This window comes from Ananas comosus, linkage group 15 (genome assembly GCF_001540865.1).
Source record: "Ananas comosus cultivar F153 linkage group 15, ASM154086v1, whole genome shotgun sequence".
Classification (NCBI taxonomy): domain Eukaryota; kingdom Viridiplantae; phylum Streptophyta; class Magnoliopsida; order Poales; family Bromeliaceae; genus Ananas; species Ananas comosus.
Genome location: NC_033635.1, coordinates 2,760,151 through 2,780,933, shown reverse-complemented (window position 1 = coordinate 2,780,933; position 20,783 = coordinate 2,760,151). Strand labels below are relative to the sequence as shown.

The window sequence follows — 20,783 nt, the reverse complement described above, 5'->3', positions numbered from 1 at the left end:
CGAGACTCCCACTCCCACAGTTTCAACGGTCAGGAGGAGCCGAGGCAGCATCCAACCCCGCGAATAACTATTTGGTGCGACGCTACTCACGGAAACCAGCCAAATCCTTACACGTGTACGAAATACACGACCATCGGACACGCGTCACATGATTACACGCGGGTTATCACGTGCTGTGCGCGAAGGCAAATATCCGATCAGTGATTGGTTAGTGTAAACATTAATTTATTGATATATAAAAATATAATTAATTATTTTTTTTATTTGGTTTCATTTGGTGAGGTGGGGGAGGTTTCAGATGTGTCCGAAGAGATATGATGACTTGGGGATGGGGTTCTCCAAACTCATTGGAGGATAGAAAAGTAAGAAAAAAAAGAAAAAGAAAAAAGAAAATGATTAAAAGAAAATGTTAATTAAGAGGGTAAAGTGGAGTTTTGATTTTTTTTTTTTTTGTGTGAAAATGCAAAAGGATCATTCAATTATGCACTTTTTCAAATGGTCCCTTCAATTGTTTTTCTCTTAATTGAATTTTTTTCTTGATTAATGCAATATAATCTCTAGTTAACAAACATATTTAGGATTCTTCAGTGAGTGCATTTTCGTGTGCAGAAATATTCAGCTCTCAAAATTATTTTACAGATTATCGGTGGCAGAATGCATTTTATACTCGCGGGATGTCCGATACAATTTTTTTTGTAATCTTTTCTTTGGTATAATGTAAAAATTTATTATTTTGGTATTGTCAGGTCGTTGGTGCTAACCACTAATCTTCTAAATTCGAGCAGTTAAAAATATATAATTAATTCACTTAAAGCGTACAGATAGAGTGCCTCCACTTCGAACATAACTCGATCTAAATTAAATTATTATTATTTCGAATGTGACTCGATCTGATATGATCTTTTGCCATAAGAGAGAATGCTGGTACGTTCAAACGAACAGATACCAAAAATGGGTGTTGTGGGGGTGCTGGGTGTTGGAGTGACTGTGGGAGTGGGTGGTTTCCTTTTCCTGCCCTGTTTCCAGAGACAAAGGTCTCGCTCTTTTCCTGCTAATTACTCACTCACTCACTTGTCCATATTCTCTTTCCCCCTTTATTATGATTATTTTCTTCTTTTTTTTTTGTTTTGGGGCCCTTTTAGAGCCCTTGGCTCTCACTTTATAGCTTTTGGTTTGGTGTGCGTTGAGGAGCAAATTTTGGGTAGTAGGTAGTGATATTTTCCTGGTTTTCTTGCTGATTCCCAGATGGGTTTTGTTCATTTGATCATGTAGTTCGCTTTTTTGGAGTAAAGGAGGGAGCTTTACTCTTGGCACTCTCTCTACAATTGGAAAGAGTGGGCTTTGGGTGTTAAAGATCATATTTTGTTGTGTGGAGGATTATTGGTGTGGTTTCTTCGAGTGATGGGTAATGTTAGTAGTGTTAGGGAGGAGGGGCAACAAGTTAAGGTTGAGGAAGGGGAGGGTAGGAGCTCTCTTGCACACAGAGGTTATGAGGAGTTGATGGGGCAGAGCCCTCCTCAAAGCCCAATGGGTGCAGGGCAATCACCTCCTTTGATCTTTAATCCTCAGGTTAATTCTCCTGCACTTGTTTCTCTCTTCCTTTCTGTGTCTGTTTCCTGAGCATTTCTTTTTAACTAGGTACTAAGAACAACTCTTTATTTCCTTTTCTTTTTGATTCCTTCATTGTTGGTGTCTCCTATATATGTAGATGCATGTTACTTGTGATCTTATTCATGTTGTCTTATTTTGTATGTGGAATCATGGTGGTAAGCCTGGTATGAAGTATGCTCTATTTTCAACTATGTTATGTGCATGTGAACTAAGTTCTCTTTACATTTATACTTGTTCCCTTTTCTCCAGTAATTGTTACCTGGGCAATGAATAAGCTCAATTTCCTGCTTCAGAACCATGTGGAACAAACAACTGCTCTAAAAGCTTAATTTGTTAGAGGACATTGTTTTTTAATATATTATACTCGACGATAGCCACATTAATTGAATCTGTAGCTAGTCCCTTTTTTGTTTTTGAAGAGATGATTTCAGGTTTATGGGATTTTCGTATCCTTTGCAGCCGAATTGCATCTTCTCTTCTATCGGCTCTACTTATAGCAGCTACTATGCTACATGTCGGCATCATTTTTCATCGCTATCGACTTCGTGCATGATAACAGTGCTTGCTACTTTTAAGAGGCTTTCCATCCATCGTTAAGATATCAGCTACTCAAATTTGTCGATTTTTTTTAATCTTTCTCCTTTGTAGTTTCTCAATATAAGCAATCTTATATAATTGGTAGAAATTAGTTACATTGAACTTTGAGAAAGAAGGCATATAAAATGTTGATGCAAGTGATAGTTTGCTTCTTTTGACCTTTTTGGCTTATCTTGCATATCCGTATGTAGACAATTCTCTTAGTAAAAACTTGTCAGCTGTCTCCTTAATTAGTTATTTTCATGTTTCGAGTATTTTCGAGAGTTGTTCATCGTGCATGAACTAAAATTGCAACTGCTTTGGTATTTAATTTCAATTATCAACTTGTGTGCTTATGGTTTTGGAGACATTTATGTTTTCCTCCATGTGCTTGTTTTCTTCCCCAAAACAGTAGAATGATGGAATCAAGCTATACTTTTTGATGGTTTGCGTACGGGCTTTTACCTCAAAAATTACCGACTTATGCTTATCGAGATTTTTCTATTTTGCAATGCATTTCATCAATTAATACATCCTAATGCCTTCAGTTCTGTTCGCAGCAACCGTTCCCTTTCCCCTTAATATCAAAAGCACGACTCCTACTGATTCCTAATGCATTGCCTAGTTTGGAACTTTAGCCTGTTGTACTCGCAATTCATACCAAACTTATTGTATTGCTGCTTATAAATTGACTTATATACATCTTATGTTGATGGAATTTCTTATTCTCTTATTCAAGTTTCAGAGGATATATATATATAGAATGAGGCTCCTATACTATCTATAGTACCGGAGCTCCGTTACTATAGTCTTGTTTTCGATCTTAGGGTGTTCAAATCAACAATCCACACCGTCAATTATGATCTAGGGTATATGAAGTTCTTACGAATAAAATTTTAATTTTTTTCAACATCGTTTACTTAATAAGTAAATCATGTCAAAATGAACGGTAAAAATTGAACAATTATTAAAATTTGAGAATAGAACTTTTGAATTCAAGATCAAGGATGTCGACCTTGATTTAGATAGTTTAAAGTATTTTCTATCAAAATTTGAATAAATTTATATTCTTCTACGCCGTTAAGCTACAAACTCGTCATAGTAGTCATTGAAAATTAACAAATTTGAAATGGTTTGATTATAAAATATACTATGTTGAAAAAATATAAAATTTTATTTCTAAAAACTTTAAATACCCTAGATCAGTTCTAACAGTGTAACTCGTTGATTTGAACACCCTACAATTAAAATGAGACTATAGTACCGGAGCTCCGGTACTATAGATAGTATAGGAGCCTCTCTCTCTCTCTCTCTCTCTCTCTCTATATATATATATATATATTTAAAAAAAGAGAGGTCATATTTCTTCTTTTATTTTTCCAGACCCCAATGGTTCCGCTTCAGAAAGTGGGGGAGATGTATTGTCAAAGCAATTTATGTCCTCGTAATTCCGTTGACGAGGAAAGTTTCTATGAAGAAGGAATTCCGACAATGATTACTTGGAGCCATGGTGGCAGGGAAGTCTTTGTCGAAGGTTCCTGGGATAACTGGAAAACAAAGTATGGCGAACTATAAATTTTAGGTAAAAACTTACGGACGTGACCTAAACTATACTGCTTTTTGAAATGGGTACCTGAATTTTCCATAACCTGACGGAATATTTTGTTATTCGAGGGAATTTTCTGTAACTTTCTTGATCGAATACATTAATAAGTTCTAAATGAACAATAATGAAAAATTAGATAATCAAACCAGAACTCTTTATAGTTCAGGTACCAATTTCAAAATGTGTTATAGTTTCGGCCTGTGTCTGGATGTTTTTACCTTTATTTTGTGCATTAATTTTTTACTGTTATTTATGTAATGTTAGTTGGCACTTCTTATTGTCGCTGCTATAGGAAGCTCTTGCAAAGATCGGGCAAGGAGTTTGCCATAATGAAAGTCCTCCCTTCGGGCTACTACCAGTATAAATTCATTGTCGATGGAGAGTGGAAGTACGCTCCCGACATGCCGTGGTTTCGTGATGCCGCCGGGAATGTGTACAATATCTTAGACATTAAGGTAATTTATGCATGGAATTTATTTTATTAGTTTCGATCATTCCTTGTGTATTAATTAGTGGCTTGGTTTCTGAAATAATTTTCTACTATCCATCTTGGTCTCTACGATTCATGATCAAATCGCACAATGCAAGTGATGTAGTTCCAGTGGAGCTTCTGAACATTGCATATGCCGATGCATAAATTTTACATGTCATGGTGGTATGCATTTGGATTTCAGTTCCTATTTCGTTATTAAATTGCTGCATTTTTGGCTTAGCATCCAAATCATGGGTATGTACATCTATTATATCTAGAATCACTACAATAGAATTAGGTTATAGAGATACATTTTTAAGACATTTTTTATGTAAGTGTCTCATTTATGTCAAAATTTTTTTAAAAAATCTACTAAGACCTAAATATAAAGCACAATTCAACCAAAAACAAAAAGTTACTCTACTCAACCAACTCAACCCAGCCCACTCAGCCCGATTACAAATAGAAAAGGAAAAAAAAGAAAAATTGATCACCATCTCCCCTTCTCCTTCTCCGCCGTTGCAGCCGACGAGGTAGGATTTCGACGGTTGGAGTTCGGCCACGAGGATCTCACAGAGACCATAGAGGGCTACAATCGCCATATGTCCTTCCGCTTCAGGTCGCTGGAGGAGTGGGTGCCAAACATCGAGGCGGCCTCACATATAGCGACCCCCATATATAACAGCATTTTTAGAAAGTGTCGGTAATTTAGCTAGCAGCACTTTTTTTGACCTGTACCGACATTTAAAAGTGTCGCTATAGACCGTTTTTGTTGTAGTGAATAGGGAGAAGTTCATTTGATTTTACTGCTGAATACTTCTTTAAAGTTGTTTCATTTTTGTGTACTTTTAAAATTCCACACATCTGTTAAGGAACCAGAACACTGCATAATGTAATTTTCATAGGTTGATCAGATTTTATGACACATTCAGATTATTTGGCATTAATATGCTTATCTGAGTATTCGTTAATTGCTTTTTCTATTTGCTCCTCTTAGTTCAGAGCCATAAATATCAATACATGTCGCCCGTTTGGCTTCGCTTATCAAACCGCTTCTCTACTCCAAGAAGTAGCAATTAATTAGGTATTTGGAGCTTTTATTGTGGTGATCAGAAGTCAAAATGGGCTTTCGAACTCTGAAAGCGGAAACTCTAATTTGAAATTTATGCTTCTATATCTAAGCTCTACTCAAGCAACATTTCTGCATGCAGGAATACGTTCCCGATGACCTTGGAAGCATCGCGGGTTTTGAGTCGCCTCAATCTCCTGAATCAAGCTACAACAACTGGCTGCTCGGGCCTGAAGATTTCGCAAAGGAGCCCCCGGCGGTCCCTCCGCAGCTGCAGCTCACCATTCTTAACTCTCCAACCAACGTAAACAGCTCGTCGTCCTCTCTCTCGAGGCCTCCGCATGTCGTGCTCAACCATCTCTACATTCACAAGAACTTTTCTCCTGTGGTGGCGCTCGGATCGACGAGCCGGTTTCTCGCCAAGTATGTCACAGTGGTCCTCTACAAGTCCCTGTAGAGGTAATAACAGTGTACCTGTAGTTGTTGATGCATGCAGATCGTTCTAAAAAATGCGCTTGGGAGTCGGAGTTTTTTTGCCGTCGAGGGATATAGTTATGTTGTGTTCAGTGAAAGAAACTGAAGGGTTTGCATGCTCAGAATTTGCATAGAGAAATTGGCAAATAAGTTAAATGTAGTGCTTTTTGTATTGTGCTATGCGACGGTCCCATTTTTTTCCTTTTTATGGCTAATCTTTTTAATGTGTATTTCGCTGTTAAAATTGAGATGGGTTATGTTAGGGCTGAGAGATTTTTAAGTTTTTTTTGTTTTTTGTTTTTGACAGAGTTTGATTTTGAGTAGAATGCAACTTTATTGTATCAAATGCTTTAAAATGCTTGTTTGAGTGAAAGAAACAAAGTGCATGTGGCTAGGGACCCTCCAAAGAAAAAAAAAAAAAAAAGTCTTTTTGAGATGTACAATTTTTCTGTTTTTTCAACGTGAAAGCAAGTACGGATATAAAATATTTTATATCCAACGACAGAGAGAAATGTGTTCCAAATATGCACAAAATATACATAATCTTTCCAGGAGACAAAAGTATATATCATCACGCACATGCTAGAATATAGGCCTTGACGAATACTCATTTTTGACAGGGGGTTGTTTGTAATTATGAGACTAGCTAACTCCACTCATAGCCTTGGAATTGGCATACGAAGATAGACTCTTCACACCGACCGTCCCTAGAGCAAGTGACAAAGGACTTAATGATTGGTACCTAAGACCCAAGTTCGAATCCTATTTGATTCACATTTCCAGCTAAGTTTATTTCTAAATAAAATAGACGAAACGAGTTTCTTAAAAAAGAAAAAAAAGAAAAAAAAGAAAAAAAGATAGACTCTTCACAGGTCTTTTGATTTTTTATTGTAGAAATGAGAACATAAAACTTAGACGAGCCTGAACTAATTTTTTTGCCAATTCGGTGAACCAAATTGGGTTGCGACACTCACCGTTTGTATGCACTTTTGTCGATTTGACAAGCCTAACTCAACTGGATTCGTAGAGTTCCTCTGAGATCAAAAGTTTGTATAATGATTATTTAGGATAGTGATGCTGTAACTTATACGTAGATGATACGAATGGCGATCAAGTTTGTTATAAAATGTCCTCCTCTTAAAATCTTTATACAAATAAAAGCGTTTGATCGAACTACCAAAAATGTGGTGGGCTCATTCTGGGCTTGCCCAATGGGCTCTCTGCATTAGAATTCCACTACTCTTGGGCCGAAAACGGTCCCGGCATTGATCGTACAGCCCAACCGGCCCGTAGACACCCGAGATTTGAGCTCCCCCACAGGCATGAGTCCACTGAGGAGCCGAGGCCAAGCACGTCCCGAACCGATCAGGCACCGACCGAGCCAAAACCGGTCGAATTCCGGTCATTCGCCTTCGACTTCGAGAAACTAGACCAGTTGAACCAAATGGCTACGCTGGACGGAACTGGTAACAGTCGCACCACTTTTGTAGCTCTAACTGCGTTAGTCGCGGTCGGTGGGGGTCGAACACGAGCCGTGAAAACGAGACCGAATCTAAAAATTGTGTTGTGAGACCCGAAAATCGGCAACCGATCGAACTGGTCTCATTCGCGGTCCGGTCGATCCGACCGGAGAATTCCAAGCCAAAGAAGTATTTATATGTTGCATCTACACCACAACTATACGTGTGCTGATTCTCCCAAATTAATTGTCAAACAAATAAGCCAGTAGTTGCAAATATTAATATAAATTCATCATTCATTACAGCTCTGATATATAGTAACTAGAGTACATTATTATTATTCTCATCATACCATATACTAAAACCACTTCTCCATTCATTTCTTATGTACTTCTTAGGTAACAAAATTAGTTCGTTAGTTAAAGTTAGTTAGTAGCAGGAGAGAGAGGTGACGGCGAGGGGGAAGGGGAAGGAGTTGGCGTACTGGAAGGAGAGGGACTGGCCGGGGGCGAGGGGGCGGCCGTCGTTGACGAGGCAGTCGTCGAAGCGGAGGCGGCGGAAGAGCCGCGGGTTGATCAGCCGGGCCGAGCTGAACCACCCGCACGCCACGTGGATGTCCGACACCGCGCACCCCGACGCGCACGCGTTCAGCACCTCCACCGTGTACGTCGGTATCCCGTTCGGCAGCGGCGCCGTCGCCCCCTGGTACACCGCCACGTCCTCCCTCGTGCACGCCTCCCCCCCCATCCGATCCACCCTCTTCTTCCTCTTCATCATCTCCTCTCTGCTGCCGCTCCCACCGCCATCTGTTCAAAAATATCATATCAGCCGTCCATATANATATAATTCTTATTACTGACAGAACAGATACTGAACACTGCTATATAAGTCCACACAAAATTATCATCATATATTTGTTCATATAGTAGAAAATCCACGCGCTATAGAAGTACTGATATAAGCATCAACGTGTATATGTTGACAATGAGATGTGTTTGGGGGAACATGTATAGCGCACTTTAGTTAGTTAGTTAGTTAGTTAGTCATCAGTTAGTTTGAGCCGTCGGATCGTACCCACTGCGAGGAGCTTGCGCGTCCCGGCCGTCTGATTGCGCGGGGAAGGGACGATCCGTCGACCTCTCGCCCCACCCACCTGCCCTGCCGTACCATGCATTTTGCTCTCGTACGACAACACCCCTAAAAATTCACCAAAATTACATAATTGCCATCGGATAAGCTTCGCATGCAAACCGAGTAATAATAATAATATAACTCGACGAAAACGCACCGCAGCAGAGCAAGGAGAAGAGTACACCGAAGGCGACAACGGTCGAGATGCTGAGCGAGCCCATGATTAAATCTCCACCGTCGGATGCTGGCGAAATCCACTTCCCTGTTTTTTTTCCCCCAAAACGGTTGGGCATTTGAAAAGGATAGAGCACTGGCTGCACTGCCCACCGCTTTATGTACCCTCCACACGCCACGCATTTATTTTACACCAATGGCCGCTCTTTCTCCCAATATTTACGGGAATGCCACTGATGGACCGGGCCCTCGTATTTATGACGGGTCGGCAGCCCGGTTCGTCGGATCGTGATCGGACGGCTGGGAATCGTCTCGGGAGTAATGGGTGGGGTCACATCGGATTACGTTCCCCGAGGCGATCGCCACCGTGCGGGGGGACGGGGTTCCATCACGCGGGAGGACATTCTTTACGATGCGTGCGCACATTAAACAATCGCACCGTCCATTTGTTCCTGGGGCTCGGTTCACCACGTCATCCGTGCACCTCCCAACCGCGCTCAAAGGCCCTGTTCACGAAACGATGCTCCCGGCCTACGGAGTACTAGGGATCACCGTTCGAGGCCTCTGAATTAAATGCCCCCCCTCGAGTTACGGAAAGATCCAGCCGTATGATCTTTGACTCGCGGTGAGGGATCTAATCTTTGTGTGCGCGTGTGCTACGGTGGGCCCCGGTCACTGATTGGACGTCGGGTCGATCTCGACGGCCGTGATGTGTTTGGCATCAAGTCTCACGAATTCCGAGGCTCCTCTGTGGAGAGCGAGGGAGGGATCCTTCTTCATTGCGACGTTGGGAAATAACGTTCAGTGTTGGTGCCCAGGTGTACGAATCCAGGGGCGGAGTTGTCGACGAGGCACGTGCATGCGCAGCGATGGCACGTGCTATCATATGTTGGCTCATGTGCATGCGCAGCGATTTTCATTTCTACAAAAAAAAAAAAAAAAAAAAAAATGAAGCGAAACACGAAGAAATTACGCATACATAGTTTTTCTTGATCCATTTTGATATGTCAAAATTTTGATATAAATTCTTTTTTTGTTTTGATCTGTTCCAAATAGAATGATAAGTAGGAGTACTTTCACCCACGAATTTGTGCTGTTTGTATGTGGATTGGGGATGATCAAATCGACAAGCGCAAAAAGAACTTCTTAAAGCATTCCGATAGTGATAATTTGGTTGATCGTGTGATTAGTTTACATTACTTTTAAATTTAAAAAAAATTATCTTAATTTAAAATTTTTGTCATAATCTCAATATCATAAATATCACATTTATTGGGAATTCAATGTAAAAGAAAAGGTGAAAAAATTTAGGATTAATTGCATACAGCTCACTGTAAATATATGGAATAGCAAATATATTCCTATAAAGTTTAACTTTTCACTTTTATCTTTGCAAAAAAAAAAAAATACAGTAATATTTATATTTACTTCTCTGGTTTGTTGCCGTTAGAACACTATTTTTTTTTAACAGCAGATAAATAAAATAATATTTTTATCATCATAAATATGTACATGTAAAGGCCTCAACGATTAGTATTGTGCAAAAAAGACCTTCCATAAGTGAATAAGATTATTATAATATAAGAGGCGTAAAAATATTAATTTATCTTATTTATTAATCAAGGTTAAGTATTTTACTTATAATTAATTGTAATTTTCTATCGGATCCTAACAGTAGAAATATATTTGAAAGCGTTAGAACTTTTGTAGAGATAAAAATGAAAACTTGAACTCTGCAGAAATTTATCTGCTATTCGATATGTTTATAAGGAGCCGTGTGCAATTAATTCAAAATTTTAATATAAAATCATTGACACAATTTTCAGAAAAATAATATTATGCTTATAAATAAATTTTATAAATTAATACTTGCGAGGGTATTTAATTAGTAGAAAATATAAATTATGAAAAAATAATTATGACATAATTTTAAAATTTAAATTTAATAATTGAATTGTATAATTTATAAAATATTATAAAATCTGTTTTAAGGGATTGGAGCATGGTGGATTGTTGCTAGAAGAGTGGGAAAGGAAATAAAAAAAATGGAAGCAATTAATTAAAGGCAAATTAACTCTGATTGTTCCTTTCGAGGTGACGTATGAAGTATGAAACAACCGTTGTACTCTAAAAGCTTATGCTATTAGAGAACGGTGTTTTAAATATTTTTGTATTTAATACTCTCCCTCACGTCTGGGCTCGAAATTTTTTTTAATCGGTCCATGACGTGAGTTTGAATTAAATTGGAGAAAATTAATATGCCAGGAGCCTGGCGTGACTCGAACTCAGGACCTCCTGCTTTGATACCATATGAAATAACCGTTATACTCTAAAAACTTAAACTATTATAGGACGATATTTTAAACATTTTTATATTTAACATAAAGTAGGGAAAGAAATAAAGATGAGTAGTACATGATGATGTACATGGTAGCCATAGAAGAGAGGGATCTATAATTCTATATATATATATATATATATATATATATAGCTATATATAGCTAGGAGGAGAAATTAATATATAAGGTGTGGAATCCAAATTAATATTCCTAGGTAGGGGGAGGGGGGAGGGTACAGCAACAAAGAACGCTTCTGCTTCAGCTTCTGCTGCTGCTGCTTTTTGCTGCATTTATGTGGCAGCGCTTTTAAAGAAATGTAGCACGAACGGCGCTGCTGCATGCAGCAGCGGCCGCATCTCAGGCCCGATGCACGCGAAGACCTCCTTTAAGTATCATCTATTCATCTGTTACCCAAAAATATTATTTACTAATAAATTCAGAAATATATATACATTAACGCTTCAAAAGTATGTGAAATTAATGGATGAGATTGATCGAAATCAGCATCTTACAGTATGAATGAGTTTACTCATATCTATATCTATATCTACATCTATATCTATAATCTTTTTTTTTGAGAGAAAGATAGCAAGCTACCTGTTTCATTCATTAAGTAAAATGAATTAGGCGAACAAAATGGAGGCAGCTAAGGCCTCCTTGAGAGTCAGGCAGCAAAAAAAAAGAAAAAAGGAAAAAGAAAAAAAAAAGAAGTTGTGTGTCCTCCGTCCAAAAGCTAGGTGTCCTCCGTCCAATCCTTGATCAGACTCTTGACACGTACGAGAGCCTGAGAAGCATTGGGTCGCGCGTCGTTGAAGATAATATTATTGCGTTCCGCCCATATGACCCACCATATCGCCGCCAACTGGGTTAAACTCTTTATCCGCACCCCCATGTGCCAGTTCGTGAATGTTACTATCTCCACCATAGGCGCGAACATCCCTCGCTTCCAAATTCCATCTTTCAGACTTCCGACACGACTCGACGATTATATATATATATATATATATATATATATAATATATATATATATATATATATAATATATAATATATATAATATATATATATATATTATAAATCTATATTCTATACATGATTTTTTATGGTTGAATCTAATGTAGATGTACCACCTTTATTTCAGGATGGTGGGATCTATTGTTTGTTTTAAATTTTTTTATATTCTTTTTTTTTTATCTTAGTAAAACTCTTTCTCTTTCTATAATTTTACATTTGTTTTCTTCTCTTTCCCTTTTTCTCTTGCTCGCCGCTTAGAGCCCTTCGGCTCCGATTCGCTGTTTCTCAAGTATCCTCGATAAGAACGGCGTACAGTGCCATCACCAGCTGTCTCATTCTCAACGATCATGAAATATATATTCCCATATTTTTATTTCTCTCATAAATTTTTATTTTATTTTTATTATCTCTCCGTCGCATCACGCGAGAGACTTTACTAGTATTATATAATATGGGTTTAGAAATATGTATTAATAATTTCTCAAAAAAAAAAAAGAAATATGTATTAATACAATGATCCAGATGCATCATTTGCACACCTCTTGAACCCTCCCCCGTTATACCTATGTATAGTCCTTATCCTATCTTGCAGTTGAACGAGATCAATTGTCCTGTACTTTATCAGAGTCTTTTCACTATATATAAAGTCCTTTAATGGATTGAAATATGAAATTAAGTGACATGTTTGTAGAGCCCGTTTGTTTTCTGGATTTTGGCGGTTGAACTTATGAATTCGAAAACGTGATCGCTGTTGGCGTTTGTTTCGACACCGAATTTATGAGATCATCTAAACTCTCGCTTATAATTGTACGACGATCAACTTTTCAACTTCCATAAGGTACAAGATGCAGTTGAATTTATAAAGCTCACAAATTTTTTGCTTCACCCGTATTTGTTTCGACATCGAATTGACGAGATCATCTGTACTCCCGTTTATAATTGTATGAAGATCAACTTTTCATCAACTTCCCTGAGATAAAAGATGCAGTTGAATTTATAAAGCTCACAAATTTTTTGCTCTCGAACTGGCCCCCCCACCAGTATGTGCATAAAATTAATGTACATCACGTCACGCACACGCATGAAGTAATCTATTTTTGCACATCCACAATCGAATTTTCCTAGCTATAAAGAGTAAACAAACAAAGGTTAGGGACTTCCGCACGTCTCAGACCATTGGACAATGTACGCAAGGAAAGATTTGATTAATGAAAGGGAAATTTTATATATATATATATATATATATATATATAAAAGCTGGTTATCTAACATAACATATGAATAGTATTTATTAGTAACTTTTTCACTATTAAATTATATTATTCCACCAACTCTCAGTAGACTCTGGATTCAATAGAAAAAATATTGAAAAGAAACACCATTATCATAGTCATTATCAGAGTTGGGCTAGAATACTTCCAAAAGCACTAAAGGGGTGGTGCTTTTGAGTTTTTAGCTTTTGGATGGAGAGATATAGAGTTGAGATGATGGTGGTAGGTGGCGATAGGTGGTGGTAGGTCGAATAGTGCTTGATCTAAAGGCTATTAGTAATCAAGGAGAAGATCCAAGGGCTAAAAATTTAGACGCACCAAAAAGATGATACTTCTAAAAGTACTCTAGCTCAATTCTATATTCCCCATTATCATATATATAAGTTGGAGCTACTGTACTCTTATGAGTATAGTCCTTCTTGTACTCATGAATTTTTAACTGTTGATTGTGGGATGTATGGTTAGGTTGATGGTGGTCCTCACTTAGAATAATAATGATCCCCTACTAGGGTTGAGTGGGTAGTTTGTTGAATAGTATGATGTAACGGGTGGAAATGATTAATAAAATAAATCTAAAGGCCGAAATTTTTAAGTATAAGAGAGCCAATATACTCATAAAAGTATAATAGCCGGACTCTCTCTCTCTCTATATATATATATATATATTTATTTATTTATTTATTTATTTGGTGTATATATATAAAAGTGGAAAGTTATTGACTTGAAATGATGTACAAACGCATGCACGCAGCGGGACCAGGACTCCAGGGTGAAGTGCACTTCATGCATGCATCCACGTACACGTGCCCTTCCCTAAGACCCTAACCTCCACACGTAATCCTCTTCCTGAAGATCTATCTTCTTTCTTTTGCTAGTTTTATTTTCTTATTTTCTACTAAATTTATTTGAACTTTTGTGAATTCAAAAATGAGAGAGATGTATGATATATACCTATATATAAATATACATATGGTATTTTATCGAAAAACAGAAAAGAAGAAACAAAAAAACAAAAGTTTCCAAAAAGAAAAACTAGCGTCAAATTGCTGATATTGATTATTTTATAATTTTATTTTGTTTTATAATATTTTGAATAATGTTGGGTGAAAATGGGCTTAGATCGTTTCCAAATGAAACGATTTTGGGCTCGTAATGGCCCAATAAAATCTGTGTTTCAATAGCGTAGCATCCTTTTTCTCAAAAAAAAAAAAAAAAAAATAGCGTAGCATCTAAACCAAGCACAAATTTTTATAAAATGAAATTACTCGAGCTAAAATTTGTTTTTACTGAGAAATTATGTTTGGAAATTTCGACATTAAAGAAGAGTTTTGACTGAGGAGGTTGCTTAATTAAATTAAGTTCAATAGTCCCTTATAACAAATTTGATGATGATGTAGTTGAGCAAAAACAAAATAATATTGGAAAAATAATTAACATTATTGAACATTAATGGTCATGTTAATTAATATAATTAACAAGAATTTTGACTTAAACTGATAGTAATTAATATATTAATAAAGAATTTACGCACGCATGATTGCTCCTGTTCCATGTATCTATACCTATACTACTATAATAATTGTGAGTTTCAAGGATAAGCCAATTGTTTTTTTATTTTGTTAATAAATAATCCCAACCTTTTAATTTTTAAGATTGGAGGGAATTTAGGAAATTTCACCATCCATCCATCCTATCAATCTTACGCTAGTGATAACTACGTACCTCCGAAATTTATATTTATAAGTTTTTAAAATTATAATATTTAATTTGTAAGTTTTCAATTTATGTTTTAAATTCATATATTTTAACATTTGTGAAATTGTTGTGAAAATTTTAAAACATAAAGTTAAATATTTAAATTACTTGACCAAACTTTTTTATAGTTATGAATTAGATTTATGCATTTAAAAATTTATAAAAGTTAAGTTTATATTTTTAAAATTAAAACATAATATTTTTTATTATTTTAAAATTTATAAATTTGTTTTTAAAATATATTTTTAGTTGATTGTGTAGGATTGCAGAATTTTAAATCACACTTTTTTTTAAAAAAAAAGTTAGATCTATAAATGTTCAAATTAAACACACTAAAATTTATTAAATTTATACATCTAAGAATTTATAAATGTTAAATTTATAGTTTTAAAAATTCAAAAACAATAAATTTATAAATTTATTTTGTGGTTATATAATTGATGGTGGAAGCAAGATTGCAGGATTCTAAAATGCAAGTTAAAAATAAATTCTTCTGCTTTAATTGCTTAAGGAAATTTAATAACTTAGTTAAGTTCCAACCTACTGTTTGTATTTTTTTTTTTTTTTGGGTTTAATTGTAGTATAAAATTAAGGACTCTTATAGTTTCACCTATCAGTTTAAGCATTTTAATCGATCCACGTCTTTTTAATTAACATTAGCAGAGTTTGATCATGAACAACTCCCATGTTTTCAAATTTTCCAGCACATAGACTTTTATCTCTACAACAATATTCGTGGCGTCTGCTACCTCTTTCTCAAAAAAAAAAATATTTGTGGCGTCTTGCTAACTCGCGAGTTTTTATATGACCTATTTTGTCCTACCGCGTATATGTAGCGCTTTTCTTGTGTTAAGAAACCGTGTTATGACTTATGAATACAAATGATCACATATTGAACAGAATTAAGAAAATCTGATAACCATACAATATATAGGAATTTATTCATCTCTAAATTTAAAATTTTGAATTGGTCGGAGTCATTTAGCACTACAAATTAAGCAGCCAAATTCCAATTGCGTTCTATTCCCTACAGGATTGTTTGGCTTGTCGAAACAGTGTGAAAAAAATTTCAAAAAAAAAGTTTTCTTTATGAAAAATCGTTTTTAAATTTTTTGCTCATTTGTTTCTGAAAAATCAAGCTCTTTTTTTTTTCATATTTTATACAAATAGTATACTAATTTTCATAAAATATGGAAAAAAAATATCCAAAAATACTTATTTTTTCTTCAATCATAAACGACAAAAAATTAAAAATTTTGATAAATCATTATTGAGAAACCGAACAGTTCCTAAATTCCTAGCAGGATATATAAAATGTGTGATATTATATATTCACAATTTGGAAACAAAAAAACATAAAAAATAAAAAGAAAAAAAGAAAAGAAGAGGCAACAAATAATCTCATCAATTAATTAAGGGAACAATGGGGGCCAATTGGATTCAATAATTGAGGGAGGGGCTAATAATTAATGCAGTTGAACATCAACATCACATTCCATTAAATCCTTATACGGAATCCCAATCCTCCCCATATTAAGCCAGGTGGATCGCAATGTAATAAATACTAAACCAATCATGTTAAGCTACTATCCCCATTTGTTGTGTATAATTTCTTTTTTTTCTTTTTTCTTTTTTTTGAGAAATAGGTAGCAAGCTACCTGCTTCATTCATTAAGTAAGTTGTGTATAATTTCACTCTCAATAGATGCAATGTTAACAAGGGCACCTCTTATTCATTGATAGGATCTTGACATTTGAAATGAAAATCGAAATGGTTCTTTTTCATGTTTAATTTAAAGCCATTTTAATTTTAGGGCAAATCAAATTTCTTGAAAAAAATTTCTATCAGGGAGATCGGATCGAATGGTTTATATTTTTATTGTCGGTGTTTCGTTTGAGAGCGATTTCGGAAGGGAGCTGAGTTTTCTTTAAATAATTTCTATTGCAAAAGTGGGAATCAATTCTGAAAGAGATTGGAAAGAAAATTTTTTTTCATCGAGAATTATTTAAATTCAAATTTAACTATACATATGTTTAATTTTAGAATAAATTATAAATTTTTTAATTGGAATTTGAATTGCATATTCAAAACTCAATTTTTAAAAATATTTCTTCAGTTTGGATTTAAATTCTAATTTAAATTTATATCTAAAATTTATTTAAATATTTTGAATTTTTTATTTGATCATGATTTTAACTTTTGGGCCCTGTTATAAGCCAAACAATTTAAGAATTTCTATCATTTTGTTTTCAATTTCATTCAATTTTCATTTCTATTCTGCTTTTCGATCCAATTTTGAACCAAACGTGTCCTAAGAGTTAATAATAATGCTTATTTGCACATTTGATAAATAACTTTGAATATGCTGATCGGATATAATGTTTTAGATGAAAAAATAATAGTTATGATAGTTTAAAAACAATTAAAATCTATCACATCAGCGTAAGCAGGTTGTTGTAATTAAAATTCTCTTAAGTGTGCAAAATAGTCTACATTGTGTAATTATCTCTTATTAATTGAATCTTATGATCCAAACGAGCACGCAAAAGTATCCTTCCACTAATCATAAATGGGCATGACATTGAAGTGTAGCTTGTGTGCATGTAATTAAAACCATGACCATGCATATATGTGCTAGTTGAGTCATGCTTAAATAACATGTTTCATAAAAATCATTATTATTGGGTTGCTATGAATTAATATCGTAAAATCAAACTAACTATATTAATTTGTTCTTTTTTCACGAAATATATTTCGTTTTCACCTTAAACTTTGTCTTAAGTGCATGTGTTGTTAAGTGTTAACTAGCCTATTAATTAATTATATATATATTTACATATAAATAATTTACGGAGTTTTGGTTTGTCGTATAACACATCCAATAATTGATTCAATGATTTTAGGCCCTTTGTGGCTCAAAATGCGGCATGTGGTGCACCGAGTCCAAGCAACTGTTTCTGCGACTCGAGCCTATAAATAAACTACACCCTCCTCCTCGAATATGAGCAAGCTGAAGAGAGCAAAAGAGATAGAGAGGGGGAGGGAGTTAAATAAGAGTGAGAGCGAGATCGATGGCTCTCCAATCCTTCCTCCAACTATTTCTAACAAGCCAATTCGTCGACTGCTCGAGGGTCGTCGACGCGCGCCTGAAAAAGTCGCCTGTGGCTGCGAAGATTCGAACGGTGAGCTACGAGGGGTTCCAGATGCCGCTGCACTACCCGCGGTGCAAGAAAGAGGACTACATGAAGATGGAGGAGTGGAGGTTGGATTTGTTGCTGAGGGAGTATGGTTTGGTCTTTGATGGGTCTCTTGAGGAGAAGAGAGATTATGCCATGGGTGCCTTCTTATGGCCTGATCAACTTTAAAAACTGTGCTAGAACATATATATTATATGTATTATATATATGTATTAATTAATGTGATGTGCTCAATAAGTTTCTGGTGATAGCTGGAGAAGGAGATGAGCTTGGTACGTATGTGTAAATACGTAAGGCATCTTATAATTATCGGCATATAAACTTATATAGGTTGCATGCATGCTTTTTCTTTTTTTCTTTTTTTTGGTGTGCGTGAGAGGGGGACTATATATAAATCAATAATATTCTAGTTTCTTTCTCGGTCTCTCTCTCTCTCTCTCTCTCTCTCTCTCTCTCTCTCTCTCTCTCTCTCTATATATATATATATATATATATTGTGGATGTTAGAGTACTTAATTGATTTGTATATATTGTACTCTTATCTTACCTTGATAATTAAGAATATCCTTAGGTTTTGTACATGCATATGTTTGTAAGTGTTCTGAATGTACGTCGACTCTCACTTCTAATTAGGTCCATAAATGATCTCTAGTGGATATGTTTCCAATGGTGACTAGTAACTAAATATGTTGTAGTTATATACAAAAATATTAGGACTAATAAGATAGAGTTTGGCTTGAATTAATGCTTCTAATAGCACCAAGCACGTACAGAATATTATCAACTTTTCTTAGATCTACAATCATACTATTTCGCCAACCACCCCTAAGCTCGATCTGGAGGGATGACGATCATTCCGATCCCACAATCTTTTATTTAAAGACCGAAACTTCATAAACACCAATAATTTAATGCTATTAGAAGCATATATCTACCCCACTTCAATAATATGTAAGTGTTTTTCTTTGTAATTTAAAAAACTGATCTCAATTCTTTTCTTGTTAACCATTTGCAGTTTCTTTGTTAGAGGTGTTCTTTTCAAGTATTCCCAATGGCATCTGGAAAACACAGTAAATTAGAATTTTTTTTTGAAATTGTATAAAGATAGGAATATACATATATACAAAGCTTATAAAACTTGAACTGTATATAGATACGGGGCATAAAGGTGAAGTTATTAGGAATTTCTATGAAAGAAAGACTCAAATTGAAAAGATTTACATGAAAATATGTAGAGTGAACGTTTTTTGTTTTTTCCGTTGGATCGTGCCAAAACCAATCAAGAAGTTGATACGTTAATATCACCAAAAATTTACTAGAGAATGTCATGAACTTCAAATAAATGTTCCACAAAAATTATATATATATATATATATATATATATATGCTAGAGCTACTATCCTATTAATAGGATAGGAGCACTTGTCCTATCAAATTGTTTTTGATGATCGAGATTCCGAATCGATGATCAGAGCCGTTGAAGTTGATCTAGAGTATTTGAAATATCTAGAAACTAAATTTCATAAATTTTAAAAATTATTTACATGGTGATCAAAGTATCGTAAAATCGACAATTTTTGACGGCCTCTATGAGCCGTTTGCTTGTTTAACGGTGTAGAGCAATCCAAATTGCTTGAATTTTTGATAGAAAATTTTTTATACTATTTAGATAATGTTTAATAACTTTGATTATGAATTGAGAAAGTCTAACCTCTATTTTAAGAAGGTTATTCATTTACGACCGTTCATTTTTTAACTTTTAAGATGAACTTGATAATGATTTTTAAATATTACAAAATTTGGTTTCTAAACATTTTTAATTGTGTAGATCAATTTCAACGGTGCCGATTATCAATTTGAAGTTCCGATCAATCAAAACGACTTGATAGGACAATGGCTCCAATCCTATTAATAGAATAATAGCCGGACTCTATATATATATATAACTTACCTGAATTATGGACCAATAATTTTGAAATGGCTATCAAACCATAAATTAAAAATTTTAATTTTTCTATCTAACCTTTCAATTTATTTAATTTGAGTAAGTTAATAACACTTTGCCTTCAAGATGTAAATGTATTCTTTATCTTTATAGATTTAATCAGTATGCTTCATGCAACTCTCGCAAATTAAAAATTTACTAAAGTAAATAATTGGGTTAAATTTTAAAGTCAAAATATTATTGACTGACTTAAATAAAATAAATTGAATAATTGTATAGTAAAATAAAATTTTGAAAGATTGGATAGCTATTTTAAAATGGTGGATCGTTGGTATAATTCTCAAAAAAAAAAAAAAAAAAACTCTACATATTTTAATTCTCATTGGAAAAATCTCTTTCAAAAATTTTGCTATCACTTTACGCATGCGTGTCTAGCTTTGTGAGTGGCCTTGAGGTAAAAGGATTTTTTTTTTTTGAGAGATAGGTAGCATGCTACCCGCTTCGTTTATTTTATTTAGAAATAAGCTTAGCTGAAAATGTGAATCAACTAGGATTCGAACTTAGGCCTCAGGTACCAACCACCAAGTCTTTTGCCACTTGCTCTGGGGACGGTCAGTGAGGTAAAAGTTTTGCTTTTGTAAAATTACAAACTGTAATAAAAATACCAATCATTCTTCAGCTTTATTAATC

The 20,783-nt window shown here is 35.0% G+C and overlaps 3 protein-coding genes across 3 annotated transcripts; 2 read left to right on the top strand and 1 right to left on the bottom strand.

The window, feature by feature from the left end:
- On the top strand, positions 958-6,149 carry LOC109720972 (SNF1-related protein kinase regulatory subunit beta-2). The gene is made up of 5 exons (XM_020248351.1): positions 958-1,034; positions 1,273-1,569; positions 3,571-3,746; positions 4,086-4,248; positions 5,477-6,149. The coding sequence occupies exons 2-5, from the start codon at positions 1,402-1,404 to the stop codon at positions 5,789-5,791; spliced, it is 822 nt and encodes a 273-aa protein (XP_020103940.1). The 5' UTR covers positions 958-1,034; positions 1,273-1,401; the 3' UTR covers positions 5,792-6,149.
- On the bottom strand, positions 7,652-8,029 carry LOC109721848 (TPD1 protein homolog 1-like). The gene has a single exon (XM_020249657.1). It carries the CDS (start codon positions 8,013-8,015, stop codon positions 7,698-7,700), a length of 318 nt encoding a protein of 105 aa, XP_020105246.1. The 5' UTR covers positions 8,016-8,029; the 3' UTR covers positions 7,652-7,697.
- LOC109721052 lies at positions 17,940-18,572 on the top strand. Its single transcript, XM_020248473.1, has one exon. It carries the CDS (start codon positions 18,023-18,025, stop codon positions 18,314-18,316), a length of 294 nt encoding a protein of 97 aa, XP_020104062.1. The 5' UTR covers positions 17,940-18,022; the 3' UTR covers positions 18,317-18,572.